Source organism: Alosa sapidissima, chromosome 20 (assembly GCF_018492685.1).
Source record: "Alosa sapidissima isolate fAloSap1 chromosome 20, fAloSap1.pri, whole genome shotgun sequence".
NCBI lineage: Eukaryota > Metazoa > Chordata > Actinopteri > Clupeiformes > Clupeidae > Alosa > Alosa sapidissima.
The window spans coordinates 8,059,963-8,078,152 of record NC_055976.1 but is presented as its reverse complement, the minus strand read 5'-3'; the positions used below and the strand labels follow the sequence as shown (position 1 = coordinate 8,078,152).

The window sequence follows — 18,190 nt, the reverse complement described above, 5'->3', positions numbered from 1 at the left end:
GTTGCTAGGCTTCGAGTGGGTGACACGAGACAAGCTGGAGCAGCAAGCTCCCTCCTGGGAATACTCTCCCGAGGAAAACAATGGCCGCCCCTGTGCTCTGCTGGCCGGAGGGAGCCGTGGCCCCTGAACCAGAGTCGGTGTCAGAGGAGTGACTTTTGAGCCACTGCTACTCAGAGGTCGATATCCAAGCCTCTTCCAGCGTGGGCCTCTAAGGCTTGTGTGACAGAGGGGGGAGCTCATTCATCTTGTGTCACCGTCCCACATTAAGCGGCTAAGCTTCCCTTAGAATGATTTAGCAACACCCATCAGTGCATTACAATTAACATGCGTAGGCTCCATCTGGCATGCCAATTTGGCTTCAGTGGTCCTGAGCCTCGCATGCTTTTGTTGTAGCCTTGCAATTATTTCTTTGGCATTGTAACTGGTAGTATGGTATGTTTTCAGTGAATTGGGCTACATTAAATATTATGCTGAGGAATTATATATATTGTTTGTTTGTAATATGGTAGACATTAATTCTAGCTAAGAGCCTTTTGATTTTGGCATGCCTTTTATGCAAACTAAATCATCCATACAGTTGTACAGCACTGAACGGAATGTTTCTTGTGGGTTTGAATCGCACACAAATTATCTCACTACTCATTTCAGCCTTGCGTCAATTGAGTGTACATTGTGGTTTGGATTCTTTTTGACATTTCTGTCTGATTCTGACGATACTGTTGTTAAATGACGTATTTGAAACAGGGTGTTGAACCATGGAGCAGTATAGGGTGGGCCTTGAAACATATTTTCACTTCATAATTTTATTTCTACAAGGGTGGGGTGGAAGTAGACTTTCCTGAACTAAAGTTTTGTATGTTGCCAGAGGGCATTTCATAAAATAACATGCTTCTTAGAAACATAAACTTTCAGTCTCGTGACAAAAACTGTTACATGTATCTATGGCCAACATAGATAAGAGACATTGTTGTAGTTTAAGCTTAGTTTCCTATAGTTCTCACAATTCACATGAAGTCAGAAGAAATGCTACATTTTCCTGTTTAGTGCAAAGTAAGCAAACACGGAAAAAATGAATTTATTTTGATCCAAGACATCTGTCGCGGCTTTGTTCGACAAAAGAATAAAAGCCGTGCAACAAAATAAAACAAATGACTCAGAATCGGCGAAACAAACAAAAACCAGCGATGCAATCTCGTGCAGATTCTGATAAGCTTTTCCTGCGGGTTGCTTCGCTGTCACGGGGAGTGGTGAGGAACACTGCAAAGCATCTCGGCTTGGCTATTCGTCATTAGAGATGGGCCAGGAGTGGTGGCAACAACGGGGGGGATGAGCAACCATACATCTGGAGGAGGACACACAAAAGGAGGGAAATGGTTCACCCCCCCCTCTTCCCTTCACCATCCTCTCATTCCTATTTTTTCCTCTCCGAGCTGGTATTTTGTCATTCCTGCTTTTCCTGGCTGGATCCCTCGTTGCAATTCAAACACTTTTCCAACAAGAGCATCTGTTTGGTTATTATCATAAACCTGACCACCCCCCACCCCTTCAACACACACACACACACACCTTCCTCTCTCTGTTTATTCTCTGTTGTGGGAGGGATGGTGCATCTGTGGGTATGGAGGGGGTATGGAGAGGTGAAGGAGGGGGGGTGGGGGAGGCCCCTTCTCTATGACCTCCTGAGTCAGTGATACATAAGGCACATGACCGACTGGGCTTCTTATCCAAGGCAAACAGCTCTCTCACTCTCACACACAGGGACCTGCTGCAGACCGACTCTCTCTCTCTCAGCACATTCACGGCTCTACTGGACTTGGCACAGGCTGTCTTCTCTGCGAGGAAGAGAATACACACGCAGAAAACACAGACACACACACTCACTCACTCACACCGTGGGAGAGCTCCGATAAAGACGTGCCTTTAGTCTTGGAGTGGCGCTGTCACACACTCGCATACTGATATACAAACACATACTAGAAACACTCACTCACTCACGCGCGCACGCACATACATACACACGCACGCACGCACGCTGCTCTGTGCGCACACTCACAGAGACACACACAGAGAGGAGCAAACAGTCTCTCTCTCTCTCTCTCTCTCTCTCTCTCACGCTCACCCTCCCTTACTCACTCACTCACCCACTCCCTCTCTCTCCCTCTCCCTCCCATCCACACACACACACACACACAAACCACTCTAGTATATCAGCAAGCGCCTAACGGAGAGGCAGAGGGGAGAGCAGAAATGAATGTGAAGATCCTGACGCTGGTGATCGTGCTGGTGGTATCGCTGCTGTGCTCTGCCAGTGCTGGTAAGTCTGGGCTGCGCAGGCTCGCGCTTGTGCCTTGCCTACGTTTGTTCTCGCTAATTTTTTTTTTCTCTCCATGTTTAGCCCTGAGCTTGGGCAAGGCAGCTGTAGTTGATCAGTTACCCGGCATGGTGGATAGCCTTCTCTCTGCGCATATGTGTGTGTGTGGCTGTGTGTGTGTGTGTGCGTGTGAGAGAGTGCGTCTCTCTGTGTGTATCTAAAGGAGGAATATCAGCACCTGACTGTGTTCTGTACTGCACTGCAGTGGTTTTCATGTTATTGTTGATGGTCTTTGGTGGAGTTTTTTTTGCCTGTCGGTGTAATTATTGTGCCTTGGGGCTGGTTCTGTGAGATCAACTCAAGTATGGCAGTTTTGTATGTCAGACTTTGATATGAACAAACCTGAGATATTTTGTCAGCTGCTATGTCTGTGAATGTGTGATATTTAACAACCTAAATGTCACTGAGGATCAAATTCAGAAGGACTGAAATGACTGGTACTGGCAGATCCATGTAGGCATGGTGGTGTTGTCCATGTAGGAAGGTGCTTAGAATATCAGCTTGTTGTGTAATTCATTTTTACTGGGCCAAACATTTGTCTTTGCTGTCTTGAACAGGGTGTGCTATCTTGAATATTTGCCCGTTTGTGACTGTTAATTAGTCATTTGGATGCTTTGTCGCTGTACATTGTCATCAGTTAGCAGTGCAGATCTGATGCTGTGGCTATGGCTCTGGAGTCGGAAATGTAAATTGAGAAGGACCATGCGTGCGTTCACAACAGCATGAATGAGAGACACAATGTGCGTTCTGTGGTAGGTCATGCAAGTCTTCAGAGATGCGGTCAGCTGACCTGTGTCCAGTCTGCAGATGTGATGAAGGTAACAGGCAGGCGTAAAAAAAAACAACAGAGCAGCCTGTGCAAACGCTTGGATCCCTGCAAAGACTGACACCAATACGCAAACAACTGCTGGGAGGCATGTGTGTCTGTGTGAAGGAGAATGGGAGGGTGTGTGTGTCTGTGGCTGTGTGCGTGGAGTAGGGTGCTGGCTGCTGAGTGCTATCAAAATACACGAGCGCACACACACACCACCACACTGACGGCCGGTGATGCACGGAGCTCTTGCTGGCGGTACCCACGATGTGCGAGTGCATTTATTACTCGGTGAGACGTGCGCGCGTGCTATTTTTGGTCTCCTTTCACGCGCGGCGTAAATGGGAAGCAATTACCCTGCATTACGGTCAGTGTCGTTTTTCACTCCGCCCGATCGACATTGGCTCAGGCTCTTCCCTCCGTCCACGCCTGGTGTCCACTGTGCTACGACGGCACAGCCCCAGAGCCCACAGAGCGGACAAGGCGGGCACGCAGGCAGGAAGGCGAGAAGCTCGGTGTGGGAGATAATGCTCGATTCGGTGCGACGGCGCGTCTCGGGTCATGCTGCCGTCGTGCTGGCTGGCTGGTGGGCTGGTTGGTGGGCTGGCTGGCCGACGCGCTGGCTGGCTCGCTGACTGACTGCGTGTGTGTGTGTGTGTGTGTGTGTGTGTGTCCCTGTGTTGCTCGTGTGGAGCTCCATTGAGAGCACATTAAGCATTAAGAGGCTGGGTGAGCCCGGGAGCTGTGCTGTGCTGTGCTGCACTCGCTGTCCGTCACTGGGGTGTTGGAAGCCGCTCGCTTGTGTAGGCAGCGGCCGTGAAGCCGTGAAGCCGTGAAGCCTTTCATCTTGAGACAATCGCTTTTCCAGTTCACTGGGAGTTTGTGAAGGGGAATTGCAGCCTTGTATTTCAGCACTGTGTGTCTGTGTGTATGACTGCTTGTGTGTGTGTGTGTGTATGACTGCTTATGTGTCTGTGTATGACTGCTTGTGTGTGTGTGTATATGACTGCTTGTGTGTGTGTGTGTATGACTGCTTGTGTGTGTGTGTGTATGACTGCTTGTGTGTCTGTGTGTATGACTGCTTGTGTCTGTGTGTATGACGACTTGTGTGTGTGTGTGTGTGTGTGTGTGTGTCACTGTGTGTTTCTGTTGCTGGCGTGTGGTGGGTGAGCACTGCTTTTTCTCTAGCTGAGAGAAGGGGGGAGAGAGAGAGGGTGGGGACGCGTGTGTGAGAACCGATGGTGCAACAGGCGACAGCAGCTTCATTTAACGCGCCCTGGAGCAGGCATTTAGTGTCAGGCAGCAGCAGCGGCAGCGGGCTCGTGGCCTAGCGGGCGTCTCCTCTCGCTTCTCGATTATCTCCCTTCAAGTGGTGCTTCAGGAAAGCAATGGATAGCAAGAAAGTAGAAAAGCCTCTCTCTGCCTCTCAAATGGCTGTGGATATGAATCTCCCCACTGCCCTGTTGTAACTCTCTAGTCTGGTATGTAAACACGTCTTATTATGGCAACAGTTCAGGCCCTCAGGTCTGACAGCCTAGAGGAGATATCAGAGTTCCCTCTCTCAGTCACGGAAACCTGGGAGGAAGAAAAAACACGTATGGCTAGATGCAAAGCAGGAAAACAACACACACGCACGTGAACACACACACACACACACACACACACAAACACACACACACACAAATCCCCTGAGAGAGTCCTGGGTGAGTCCACAACCCCAGCAGGATTGTGCAGGTGATGCTTATCACAGCCTTAGAGAGAAAGAAAGAGCAGAGTATAGAAATAGAGAGAGAAAGAGAGAGAAAGATCCCTGGCATTATCGGCGAGAGATCGTCTACGTGGAGCAGGGCAATTTCACGCGAGCTGTCAGCGATGCTATTATTCGTTATTAAACTTTGATGTATTGTGGAGGCTGGAGCGTGCACTGGCACGGCCCCTTGCCATACGTTCAGGGTCAGAGCCAACCATAGAGAGGCCAGCGAAAATAAATACAGGACTCATTAAGAAGTCCGCAAGCACACAATGTTTCTTTTCAGCCGAGAAAAAAAGAATGAGGGAGGAAAAAACAGAAACCGCCCCGAGAAGAGAGAAGAGCGAGTCAGAGGGCCAGGATATTTTGTTAAACAACATCAATGGAGCAGTGCTTAACAGAGCTCAGGAAGCATTAAATCATAATTCCAGGGCTTTTTTCACTCGCCTGCACTAATGTAAAGAAGGTGTTTGTGCCCACGGTCGTGATTATAGGGGCCATGGAGAGAAAGAACATGCACCAAAAAAAAAAACAACAAAAAAAGAGAAAATAACCAAACTTTTCCAGATGTCCTGCAATAACATAATAACACCAGCGGTAGAAAGAGGTATGAGGTTTGGGTGGAGGGAGGGTCGGGGTTCATGGGGATGGAGAAGCAGTGAGTGGTGAGAAGTAAGAGAGGTTTTCTACTGTACTGCGGGGGAAATCACTTCAGCCAGGCTTTCGAGTTGGAAGTGCATGGCCTGACTTCGCAAGGCGCTAGCCAAAGTCTTTGCACAAACGCGCGCTAGCCACACCGACATAGACACTCAGGGTTGGAGTTCATGTCTTTTTCATGAGTAACCTGGATATCCTTTATGGGCAGCCGGAGACGTGAGTAAGTGGCTTGTTGTTGCTGAAGAGGAGTGGAGGATGTCTGCGGCTAAGCTGCTCGTGAGACGGCTGCCTCAGACATTACAGTGTAGATCAGAACACCTTCACTTTAATGTGGGATTCTCGAAAAAAAAAACGAGAGTTTCTTTTTAGCATGCAAGTCTGGCACAGTGTGCTTTCTGATACCACAGATTGAGCCCACAGATGTAAAATGGTGATGAGGAATGCATTGTGGTTTTGCTGTTGACTAGTGAGGTTGATGGTACAGTGCATTTACAGTGGAAGCACGCAGCATCAGTCTACAAAACAAAAAAAAAACACACTGATGGTGTCAACCTTGGAAAGAAGGAGAACATATGGTTCATTAGCACCCCCTTCCCTCACACTACTTGTTGCACCCAGCAATGCTGAGGAAGCACAGGAGGGGAGGGTGGGGGGTTGATCACTAAAAATCTGTCTGAGCCTGTGTTCGAAAAACATGGATTTATTCTCGATTATGCCGCTGTGGCCAATCGTAAATACACTGCCTGATTGCTCTAGTGCGTGGCATACAGTGGTGGTGGGTGCAGAATCATAACTCATTTGGTAGGGATATCAGGCTAGCCCTTGAGCTAAGGCCCCCGTGGGGACCAGGTCTGGTGAATGCTTTGGCATGTGTGGCTGCGAGGCCGGCATGGGTCATTGTAATGCAATTCGGATCGCTTTGAATAAATCAGCTCACCTAGGCCTCTGTGATTTAAGCAGATGCTGAGGTTTTAAGATATGTAAGGGGGGGTAGGGGGAAAAAAGAGCACGAGAGTAAGAGAGAGAGAGAGACAGAGAGAGAGAGAGAGAGAGAGAGAGAGGGGAAGAGAAAGACAGAGAGGCAAGCTAAGAACGACGGGTCTTGCAGGCTTTCAGTAGTGCGCAAGGAGCATCACCACTCTGAAATATTAAAAAGCCTCTGAAACTTCACAGCTGGTGGTCTCGCTGGCTCGCCCAAATTTGCAGGTGGATCGCGGAGGAGCATATGAAAGAGCACTGTGGCATATAATAATCCCATAAAAAACAGAGCAGCTTTTTAAAAGGGCTGGTGCTGTCTGCACTGACTCTGTACCCCCAGCCTGCATCTGGGCTTCTCAGCCCCCCCTCCTGCACTCTGTCTTTCTTCTCTTTCTCTCTCTCTTTCCTTTGCTGTCACTACCAGTTGGAAGTACACCCTGGGAGCCTCCACGTTAGATTCATTCTGTCTCTTTCTCTCTCTCTCCCTCTCTCTCTCTCTGTCTGCTGAACATCAAAACTTATTCCTCAGCCGCAGAAATCTCTGTGAACACTCGGACGGCTTAATTAAAGCCAGATATGCTGAGCGGCCGGTCGTTTCCACCAGGGGTCTGATATTAATGTGATTTATGGCTCCCTTTTCAAACATTAAGTGTTACATTTATAGTGGTTGCCAATCTGATGCGATCAGAGTGGACATTTTTATTAAGAGCAAAAGCTCAACCGCTGAATAAATATTTCAAGTCATGGAAATGAGTGCTCTCTAATTACTTTCACGGTCAATTACAAAAAACATGGAGTGGAAAAATATTACTCTTGTACAGAAGCACAGTCACTGATATCCAAACCCCTGACTGCCCTTGCAGTTCCTGTTGGAAAAACATCCTTTTTCTTTATCAGCTTTCATCTTCTGTTGTACCACACAACTCAACGTTCACCTCACAAAATTAAAAATGTAATAATGGTTATTTCAATATAACTCGTGAGATTTATGGTGCAGAAGATAGGTAAAAATAACTCAAAAGCAGCGAAAAGTCATTGACATCATTTGCACTATTTCCTGTTCAACTAGTCTAGAAAGCACAGGGTGAGCATTACTGATGAAAGCCAGGTTTTAAAAAAAAATCACTGGTGCTCTTGAAGGCTTTGAACTGTTGGAGAACACTTACCAGTGCTCCCTGTAAGATCACCCATAATGCCGTGCCTCAGGTGACAGGATATGTAAAAGCCGCATGCATCTCCTTTGTGGAGTCTCTTATCAGAGAGAGTGTTCCAACAGAGAGAAATATGAAATGTGTGAGATGAAATAGCCTTCCTTAGGGGGAGGACCATAACACAATACATTTAACAATGAATCAATATATGGCATAGCATAAAGAAAAAGACTTGCATTGCCTCATGCTTTGAATCATCAATCATGATCTCAGTCCTTTCTCTACTGTTCAATGGCATTTTCTTTACTGTGTGAAAGACACTTTGTATTAGTCATTTTATGGTAAAGGTCCATTTCACCATATGTTTTTCTGTGCAGAGAACATTTGAAATAGATAAACAAGTCATTATCAAGGGAAGGATATCTATGTTAGGGGAACAATTTATGGCAGATCACAAACTGGCTTTCCCTCCTGCTGTGAATTATCTATAATTGTATCAATCATCTGGCTACCCCACATTAAAAAAGCATGTGCATTAGCTAATCAGACAGAATTTTTGACCCATTCTTCCTTAGCTACGCAAGCCAATAATGAACTTTTTGTCCATGCTTGCAATCTGAACACTGAGGTCAGCAAACTGGATTTTAGGGTACACAACACAAGGAAACAAGGACTCATGTGTGTACTTAGATCTTTATGTGTCCTTGCCCAAGACAGCAGAAATCTACTCTCTCTGGAGTGTAGAAATAATTGATAGAATTCGTAAACATATATCTACATGAGACAAACAGTTTACTTAAGGGTCTAGTGAACGTAACATCCATCTTCCAAAGGCCATAAACACAGACAGGTTAAGCTTCATGTAATCACCATCATTCACCTCTTAAACATTCCCATTTTTCCACTGTACGTTGCAGGCGGTTTGTGGACTAAACAGTTCCCATACTTTAACGGGGTAAAGTTGCTTGCACTAAGAACTTTGAACTACTCATTAAATACTATCCTCCATCCATTCACACTGATCCACTCAGACCCCCTTAAGCCCACTAATAAACTGGGACAGCACGAATTAGATGAGCAACAGCACTGGTAATTACCCCTCTGTTTATTGGCCAAATACTCGCCTGGCAAATGTTGCAAGCCACAGTTTCGTGTGAATTCAGAAATGTCATGCAGCTCTGGCAAGCTCTTGAGATTGAGGTATGCAGTGAAAATATATAAGGGGGGGAAAAATGCACTTACTAAGAGAAAAACAGCCAAGCTGCTGCAGCGTTGTCAGTACCCCCCTCAAAGGTCACTGCGTGAAGGTGGCACTGAGCCTTAGGCGCAGGGTATATTGAATGTGTGTGTGCGTGCGTGTGAGATTGTGTGTGTGTGTTTTGGGGGAGGCGAGGTAGACTTCAGCTAACTCAAAGTCAATGGGTTCATGCACACACATACTTGAAGAAGAGTAAAGCTGAGGGGGGGAGGAGACAGGGCACCCAGGTTCATGATTTAGGAGCATTATGACACAATCAGGGGAAGGGGAAGCGCTCATCTCATCTGATGAAGGTGTCCATGGAAACGTCCCATCTGAGAATCTCTCGGCGTCTGCAGTGCTGTCTCTGGAGACTTGAGGCGATGAGGAGACGAGAGCTCGCGCCTCCCACAGTCCCCACCCATTTACCAGCCCACTGCGCTTGAGCTCAGGGTTGCTGAGTGGAATATCCCGGTCTCAAACTCTCCCAACGCCCGCCTGCCTGCCTGCCTGCCTGCCTATTTCTCGCTCCCATCCAAATCCTCTTTGAGGCAGCCTGCTGCCACAAAAGCCCGTTCAGGAGAATTCTGACTTAAGATGCTTTGGCTGATTTGGGCGAGCTGATTTCCTCAGACTTAGAGGGGCCCAACCTGCAGTAACCCCTAGCCACAGATTCTGAGTGTTTCTGAGTGTGTGTGTGTGTATGTGTGTGTATGTGTGTGTATAAGTAGGTAGGTGTATTTACAAGTGAGTGAGTGAGTGTGTGTATGTGTGTGTATGTGTGTGTATAAGTAGGTAGGTGTATTTACAAGTGAGTGAGTGAGTGTGTGTATGTGTGTGTATAAGTAGGTAGGTGTATTTACAAGTGAGTGAGTGTGTGTGTGGTGTGTGTATGTGTGTGTATAAGTAGGTAGGTGTATTTACAAGTGAGTGAGTGTGTGTGTGGTGTGTGTATGTGTGTGTATAAGTAGGTAGGTGTATTTACAAGTGAGTGAGTGTGTGTGTGTGTGTGTGAGAGAGAGGGAGAGTGTACACCACTTTCTGGAACACCTCATGGCTTCATTAGTGCAGGCAGCAGTGGCAGGCCTTTGAACGTGGAGCGCTCTGATCATACTAAACCAGGCGCTTTCACACCTCATCATTAAACGCACTCGCTAATTTGGGTCATGTGTAGTTCGTGCGCAGGGTGGCGAGGCATCAGCATGCAGCCACACACACACACACACACACACACACACACACACACACACACACACACACACACAAAACTGAAAATAAAAAAGGAAAAGGAGCGGGGGGTGTGGGGAGAAGTGAAACCTCAAAGAGCAATGGCAGCCATGTCAGAGTGAGAGTGTTTATTTCACCTGGCCTGTTTGTCTGTACAAAGTGCTCTTTACAAGAGAAGGAGACATAGAGAGCGTTTGATTTCAGCTGCCCTGTGACTGTGTGAGATGGATGTCTGACAGAGGAAGTGGATATAACACGTGAACTTTCTTAGACAGTGTTGCTTTCTAAAGGGACCCACACAACACAAAGCAGGCCTCCCCCCCCCCCCCCCCCCCCCAGGAGACACAATGCTGCATGTCAAACATGTCCCTGGTTGGACCGACACTCACACACACACACTCACACAGACACACACACACACACACACAATCTGGGGCAGGCTGCGGGCATCACAACAAACGGCGAGGCGGGGGTTAACCTGCAGAACACCCAGCAACAGCAGCAGGGCCTAATTGCTCATGCAGGCCCCGTATGCTGAAAATTTGTAAACGGGAGAAACCTGATCCATTCCAACTGACAATGTCATTCTTTCTGCTCCGGACTGAGCGCCTTTCATGCCCGCTGCCATGGAAACGTGGGCTGAAAAAAGTCTGCTGGAGATTGGTACCAGTTTCTGCCAAGCCCCCCCTCCCCACACACACACACACACAGAGTTACTGGTAGGCATACGATAAGCAGCCGACTGCTCTCAGCTTCAAATGGCCAGAGCGTTCTCCAGGATGTAGTGAGGGATGCTGCTGATTTTGTGCACATGCTAAAGAGGAAGTGCCCCTTTCCTCAATGCCTAACAGGAGGTTGTTAAGGAAAGGTGTGCGTGTGTGTGCGCGTGTGTGTGTGTGTGCGTGTGTGTGTGATCACATCACCAAACAAATCCATCCCAGCAGAGTAAGCTTATTCTGTGGCTGAGCTGTGAGTTGTGGTTTTGTGCTGCAGACTTGCTCTGTATCACGATTAACACGTCTGCCTCTGGTCAGTATGCTTCCCAGCCTGGCCTGATTAACTAGGAAAGCGGCTTAAAACATGCCATGTGTCGTGTGTGCGTGTGTGTGTGTGTGTTTGAGACTCGGAAGAGATTTGCAGATTGCCAGATCCTGCCATTCATAGTGCTTTCCTCATCTTAATGAATGAATGAAGTCCCTGAGGTGGCGAGAACAACATGTGATGTCACAATCACCCCTATGGAAACACACCCATGGGATGCACAGCTACATACTCAAAAACACTGACAACAACAGACCTGGAAACCCCCTTGAATTGTGTCTGAACTCTAATACAAATAACATCTCTATGACACTGATTTACAATAACTGATACCTAGTCACAGCATACCACACCCATCCACAGCTCAGCCTGGTTTAATACATAGGATATGCTGGCAGAATATCCTAATATTGAGCTGATACATACATACATACATACATACATACATGTACATACATACATACATTACACACACAACACATAATACACACCATCTTCACAGTGAATTGCCCCATGCGTGTGGAAACAGAGAGATGGTGGTGAAATGATGTGCGTGAATGTGAACACCATATCATGCTGCAGCTGCAATGCCCAGGTACTGAAGCAAAGCAGCAAGCAGAGACTGTGGATAAAATAGGCCAGGGGGGTTGCCGTTCTATTTGAGCAGCTATTAAAGCCAGCGGCTAATTTTAGCAGTACGAACATTTGATGTATTGAGGAGATCAGGTGGGTGTCCCATCTCATTTGCCACACTGCAACACATAAGCCCAGGGTGCCTGGCACGGTGTAAAAATCACAACAAGTGTGGGAAGGTGGACGGGTAGAGCTCATTATCTCTTGTCGTCACCCCTGACCTCAAGCCATTCACTGTAGCCACCGACAATTAGCATGTTGGTCCGCTGCCCACACACGCTCGGAGAGATGATGGGCTGGGGAGGCCATCGCCTCACTAACAGCTGTCTGGGAGGCAGGAAGGAAGCAGGTGACCTCCCGTGGCACGCCACTGCCCCTTCGCCTCCCACCATGGTGATTATCGCAACCCGTCTCAGGTCGGTGCTCACATCATCCCCCAGTTGCTTGTTTACGCGCAGGAGGCTTTCAGCGACTATGATAGTCTGTCCTAGAAAGAGAAAAAGGGATGTTGCCTGGAGGAGAGCGATGGAGAGGTAGATAAAATCTGATAGAGGAAGGGAGCAGGGGAGGGGGACAATCATATGGCGTTTCAGAGTCTTCTGCAAAAGCGTGAAAATCGATCGATAATATCGTACACTGTTTTATAAGCAGCCTAACCATGCAGAGAGATAGACTATTCCCATGTACAAACAGCAGTGAAATCCAATTAAATAGAATATCGATTCGCAGTAAAAATCCAAGAGTGATTGAAGCGTGCCTGCAGGGGCTACATCAAAGTGGCGGCGCCGTTGCGCCTCAAGAAGTGCCGTTGACACAGCGCCTTGGCCAAAAACAAGCGATGATTCTCACCTGTTTCTGTTTTACACTGGAAGGCTATAAGTAGATCTAATCTCTCGCTTCCTGAAGGGCCAAAGGGGATCCGGAGGTCGGGCACTACAGATTAAGCCCATCTGGGCCTGCCGTCTCCATGCAGGCAGGCCTAACCTTTGCTTCCGTGTGTGATTCTAGTCCCTTTTTCCCTGCCGTCACCCTCCGATCAGTCTGTGCATGCCAGGCCCTTGTGTCCGTGTCTTCCAAATGACACTTGCCAGACCTTTATGCGGCCAGACCACTCACAGGTGTTCAATAACCCAGACGTCAAAACTGCCAGCGGCTTCATAAATCTGGCGGTCCGGTGTGTCCCTCTGTGTGACAGACAGACCCTCAGAGATGTACAACTAACCCTGAGTGAACGACAGCAGGTCGAATTTATGAGGACAGTGCTATCAGGACTGGTGCGACGCAACGGCCGGCTGGCACAAAGAAGAATGGAGGGAGAGAGGGAGGAAGGGAGGAAGGGAAGGAGGGGAGAAAAAGGCAGGCTGGTGAGAAAAAGCAACATAATGGATGGTACCTGAGGAGCGAGGGGGATGAGATGGCAGCAGCGGAGCCATTCATCAGCAGACTGGGCTGAGGCGTGGTGGAGGTGCCAGGAGCGATCTCTCTCCCTCCTCCTCCTCCTCTCTCTCCCCACCCTCCTCCTCCTCCTCTCTCTCTCCTCACCCTCCTCCTCCTCTCTCTATCCTCCTCATGTCATCACCACCACCTGCAACAAGACTTAGTAAAGCAAGAGTGACTCTCCAGTGTGTTACGCCAGCACCCCCCCCACAACCCCAAAATTCCCACTTTATTAAACTTTAATGACAGAATTACCCAGACAGAGCAGCAAGCGGTGGCAACCTGATTGGGATAAGCCCAGTGCTCTCCTCCAGGGGAGAGATATAGTGATAAGCGCCTTGATATCGTGAGAACCATCTTCCCCATCGTCTTTGGTATTACCTTCACATTGGGCTGTTGTTAAATCAAATCCCAGCAACGACAAGATATTAGATGTGGTATCGCTAGCATCAGTTATAGCCTAATAACGGGACAGAGGGTTCCTGAATTCGCTGGGATTTGGGGATTTAGGAGACATACGGAGCAGATGATTGCATTAGGAGGAGCCATCAGTGTTATTGTGCCGTTTATTGTTTCTGTCTGGTTCGTCTGCGACGCAGAGCCGTGTGAGTCAGGCAGCATCGGAGTTATATAATGTGCTGTGCTGGAGCCCCGCTGTCAGGAGCGCACAAGCAGTCAATGGTGGTGACAAAGTCGGACCCACACACACACACACACACAGACACACACACACACACACACAGACACACACACACACACACACACAGACACCCACACACAGACTTCACACAGCTTCACCCACACACGCACCCACTCCTATAACCTCAACACGCTCAAGTTTCCCAACAGCAGTGGGAGTTGATGAGTTGATTCATAAACAGCATAAACGTCTGCTCATCACTGTCACCGCTTTCATTATGGCTCTCCCCATCCACACATACAGTGGAGGGGATGGGGCTGTGGGAAAGGATGTGTGTGTGTGTGGGTTATTTGTTTGTGTGTGTGTGTGGGGGGGGGGGGGGTTCTAGGCTCCACTCCTCTACTCCTCAGCCCAGCTTTGAGCAGTGCCTGACAGCTCGCTCTGGCAGGAAACATCTAAATTGTCTCATTACGGAGCTGGAGGTTGTGACAGCCGGAGCTGGCTGCTGGCGGTGCTGGTTGATGGGCTGAGTTCTGCTCGGCTCAGCTCGCCTTGTCTAAGGTGTAATTACAGGTTTGCCTGCTGACACACAGATGCGAGAGCTTCCCATCCTGCATACCCCCCTCATCCACACAACCTCCAACGCATCCACACGCAATCCCTCAAAGGTCTCGGCCCAACCTGACAAGCAACGTGCCTGGCCGCTCCGTCACGTGTGCCCACGTACATACGCGTGTGTCTGTGTCATGTAAGAGCGGCCGTTCAGCTGACTGATGGTTTGGTTTCGTCTGCATTCTCCGTTCAACTGGAGCAGGACCAACACTCTCTCTCTCTCTTCTCTCTCTCTCTCTCTCTGCAGTAAAAGGAGCGGTAGGGAAACTACTAGGGGAGGGTGGAGGCTGGGTGGTGGTGGTGTTGTTTGGGGGGTGGAGGGGGGTGTGGGGGGTATTACACGGGCCCCCACCAGGGCAGGAGGAGGTGGGTCTCCTGTCAGTCCTCTCCTCCCGCTCACACATGGGGATTTTGTACACGGTAAACCCCTCCAGATTAGAAAGAAATGAGTCGAATGCAGACAGAATGTGTAAACTTCCTCCATTCATTCCGTATCTGGTACAATAACAAGGGGATAATGCAGGGATTAGGGTGCCTGAGGGAAAAGATGGTTTTAAGGGCCCCCCACCCCCCTTACTTCTATGAAATGGTGAAATATGCAACAGAGTATTTTCTCTGCAGCGAATAAATCAATCCTGTGTTTCTGGCTAGCATGTAATATGCTTCCAAAAAGACGATTAGCAAGGAAAAAGGAAAGCTTGAAGTGGCAGGCATTTGTGAGGTATAGATTGAAAGCACTTGGAAATAAGCAGTCTGCTGCCGCAAGGTCCGGTTCTCTCCCGTCTTATACGCATCTAAATCTTCCCATAATGCTGCAAATGTGATTAAAATCAGTTGACGAGGTGTGATTCCAGAATATTCTGTGCGCAGGCAGTAGGAGTTCCCACAGAGATTGCCATTCGACATTCACCAAGCCCAGGCTTATTTGCATTCTCTCCAGAAAGATGCCAGAATAAATTTTCTTCATTATCGGGAGATGGGTCAGAATATCTGAAGCTGCTTGTCTTCCAGCCGTCTGCCAGTTTGTTAGCGTGCTAATTAGCCTACTGTGTCTACCATCCAGATTCACTGAAAAAACACATAATTGGATTTCATTGATTTTGGCAACCTAAATGGTATTTTTCTTACAGTGAGATGTTTGTCTGATCTGTCTGTCACTTGGCATTATATAAAGATAGAGTGCTGAGTTTTTTTTTCCAACAGGCATGATAGGATAGGATTTGTTTTGTATTTTTTTAATTTAAGCTTTTTAAAGGAAGTTGGTCTGAAGAAATATTTCTCTACTGGGAGGACCTTGTTGTTCCCTGAGGACATCTTAAGAGAGGAATGTCTTGACCCACCGTGAGTGATATCACTCAGGCTCTTGACAGGAAAAGCATAATGGGGTTTTCTGTTTACGTTTGAGGCAAGGCATTTACGCCTCTGTTGCTGAGAGATGCCTTCTTTAAGACGTGGCGAGACATTCAGGCTGAGGGCACGAGTTTGGAGAGCTCAGGGGTCAAGAAGAGGGGGAGGGGGAGAGAGGACTTCACTCAGCACATCTGCACAGAGCCATTGCACAAAGGACTCCTTCAAGATGGTGGCAGGTTGAGGAACATTATCAATAAATGGAGGAATAGCAAGTGGGGTGAGGGGAGTCCTGAAGGTGGACCATACAACGCAGGAAGCAGGTGTGTGTGTGTGTGTGTGTGTGTGTGTGTGTGTGTGTGTGTGCGTGCGTGCGATTAAAGAGTCATGAGCTGCCTGCTTCAGAGCCCCAGAGAAGAAGATTGATGATCGCAAAATGACTGAGGCGAGTTTTATGGGCTTTTCATCTGGTTTGGTTCATTCAGACTGCAAAGCAGAATGGCAACAGTCTGAAATGTTCCACTGTGTAACAGTTTAATCTCTGTAGCACGCAGCCTCCGCCTGCATGTGAAAGGTCTAGAGGAGAGAGAGGTCCAGAAGGGGAAAGAAGTCTGAAGAATCCCAAATGAAATACCACATTGAACGCCCCAATAACAGAGAGGGCACGAACGGCGCTCCTTAAACAGTCTGATCTCACAGGAGGCTTGCTTTCACTTGGCCAGGAGGGTGAAAGGTCACAGGGATGCTGATACAGATCAAACTCAAAGACGGCACATGTCTTAAAGAGGCTTCCCAAACTTATTGAGAGATGACTGAAAACATCTGGGCACACTGCGACTAACTGGTTGACTTACACACACATTCACACACACAATCACACACACACACACACAAACTCACTCAGACACGCACATACATACCGTCATACAAATATATACTTTAGACACGCTGTGCTTTGTTTTGCTAAATCAAACAGAGTGATGCAATGGGAAGTTCAAAGTTGTGTGTGTGTGTATGTGTGTGTGACAGCTGTGGGTTTCAGGCAGGGTGGCTGTAGACGTGAGCCATGCTGCTCCAACCACCCCACTGTGCTAAGCACATATGTGCCCCCCCCACAGCCCCCTCTAGCCCCATACTAACCTGCTGAGGCAGCCAGAGAAGGCCACACACACACACACAAACACACTATACGGGCTGCACAAAACAGTATCTGTGTTCTCTGACTCCTGTTCGCCTCTGGCCTGCAGCAGACAGAGGCAGAGATAAGGTAGAGAATGGAATTAAGAGTGGTGTCAATGTTCTGATTCCCGCGGTGAACATCACACCAGGAGTGAAATGGAATTACAGTTCAGAAGATCTGGGATGAAATTGAAGCTCGCTTGCTCTCTCTCTCGCTCTTTCTTTTCTTGTTGTTCCAAGGTTTTGTCCTTCATGTGTCTGGTTTTGTAGAGTAGAAGGAAGGAAATGGATGTTCCTTATCTAAGATTCTAAATTGAAAGAGAGTTGTGGCACAGCTTGGTTTGATTGTCAAGTATATTTATCTACTATTCAAAGTACAGCTTATATACGAACATACAGTATGCGTATAGAAAAGTTTATGCAACTACAAGCCAAGCTTATATTACTTGTATTACTTCCATGTGTTTTTTACCAAATAGTGGTATAAACATGCATGTATAAACCACAATCTAAACATATACATTTAGTTTAAATATCATTCTGTGATGGTTCTATGCTCTGTTTATGTAGAGTATACCGTTTTAAAAGCCCCTCTGTTTATGTTTGTGTGTGCTTCTCTGCTCCCAGGTCCAATGGCCTCCACAGAGCACAGTAAGGGTCTGGAGGAAGTGGACACGGCACGGAACCCTGTCCCGCAGAACCCCGGCAGAGGTGGGAGGAGCCAAAGACCTAATGGCATTAGGAGGAGACGTCCTCGACCCCGCCTCTCCCACAAGGGGCCAATGCCGTTCTAGAGCAAGGTGAGCGCAAGAGATAGCTGTGTTAGAAATGCTAATCTGAAATGCTAATCTGTCTAAGGTAGCGGGAGGAGAAAGATTAGAAGTTGTACTATGTGACATGTGACCAAAGGCCTCACAGTGTAATATGACGACAGTGTAAAGGATCATCACTTCCCTTTGTCTTACCTCTTTCCCACCCTCCTCACTGTACCGCCACTCTCGGAGATTATTGTTAGCACAGAAAAACAACTTGTCTTTATGAGATTACAGGACTTTGCCTCGTAGAGCCCCAGAGTCTCCATTCACCTCCGACAGCTCTCTGAAACGTGATCTATAGCCA

General features: G+C 47.9%; 1 protein-coding gene across 1 annotated transcript in view; it reads left to right on the top strand.

Moving 5' to 3' along the window:
* The first annotated feature begins 2,090 nt into the window (after positions 1–2,090).
* The window catches only part of apln (apelin), a 24,596-nt gene continuing 8,496 nt past the window's right edge, over positions 2,091–18,190 (top strand). The window contains exons 1-2 of the mRNA XM_042074561.1: positions 2,091–2,314; positions 17,699–17,871. Of these exons, the coding sequence (XP_041930495.1) occupies positions 2,248–2,314; positions 17,699–17,865 (234 nt within the window). The 5' untranslated portion in view covers positions 2,091–2,247 and the 3' untranslated portion in view covers positions 17,866–17,871. The remainder of the gene's footprint in view (positions 2,315–17,698; positions 17,872–18,190) is intronic.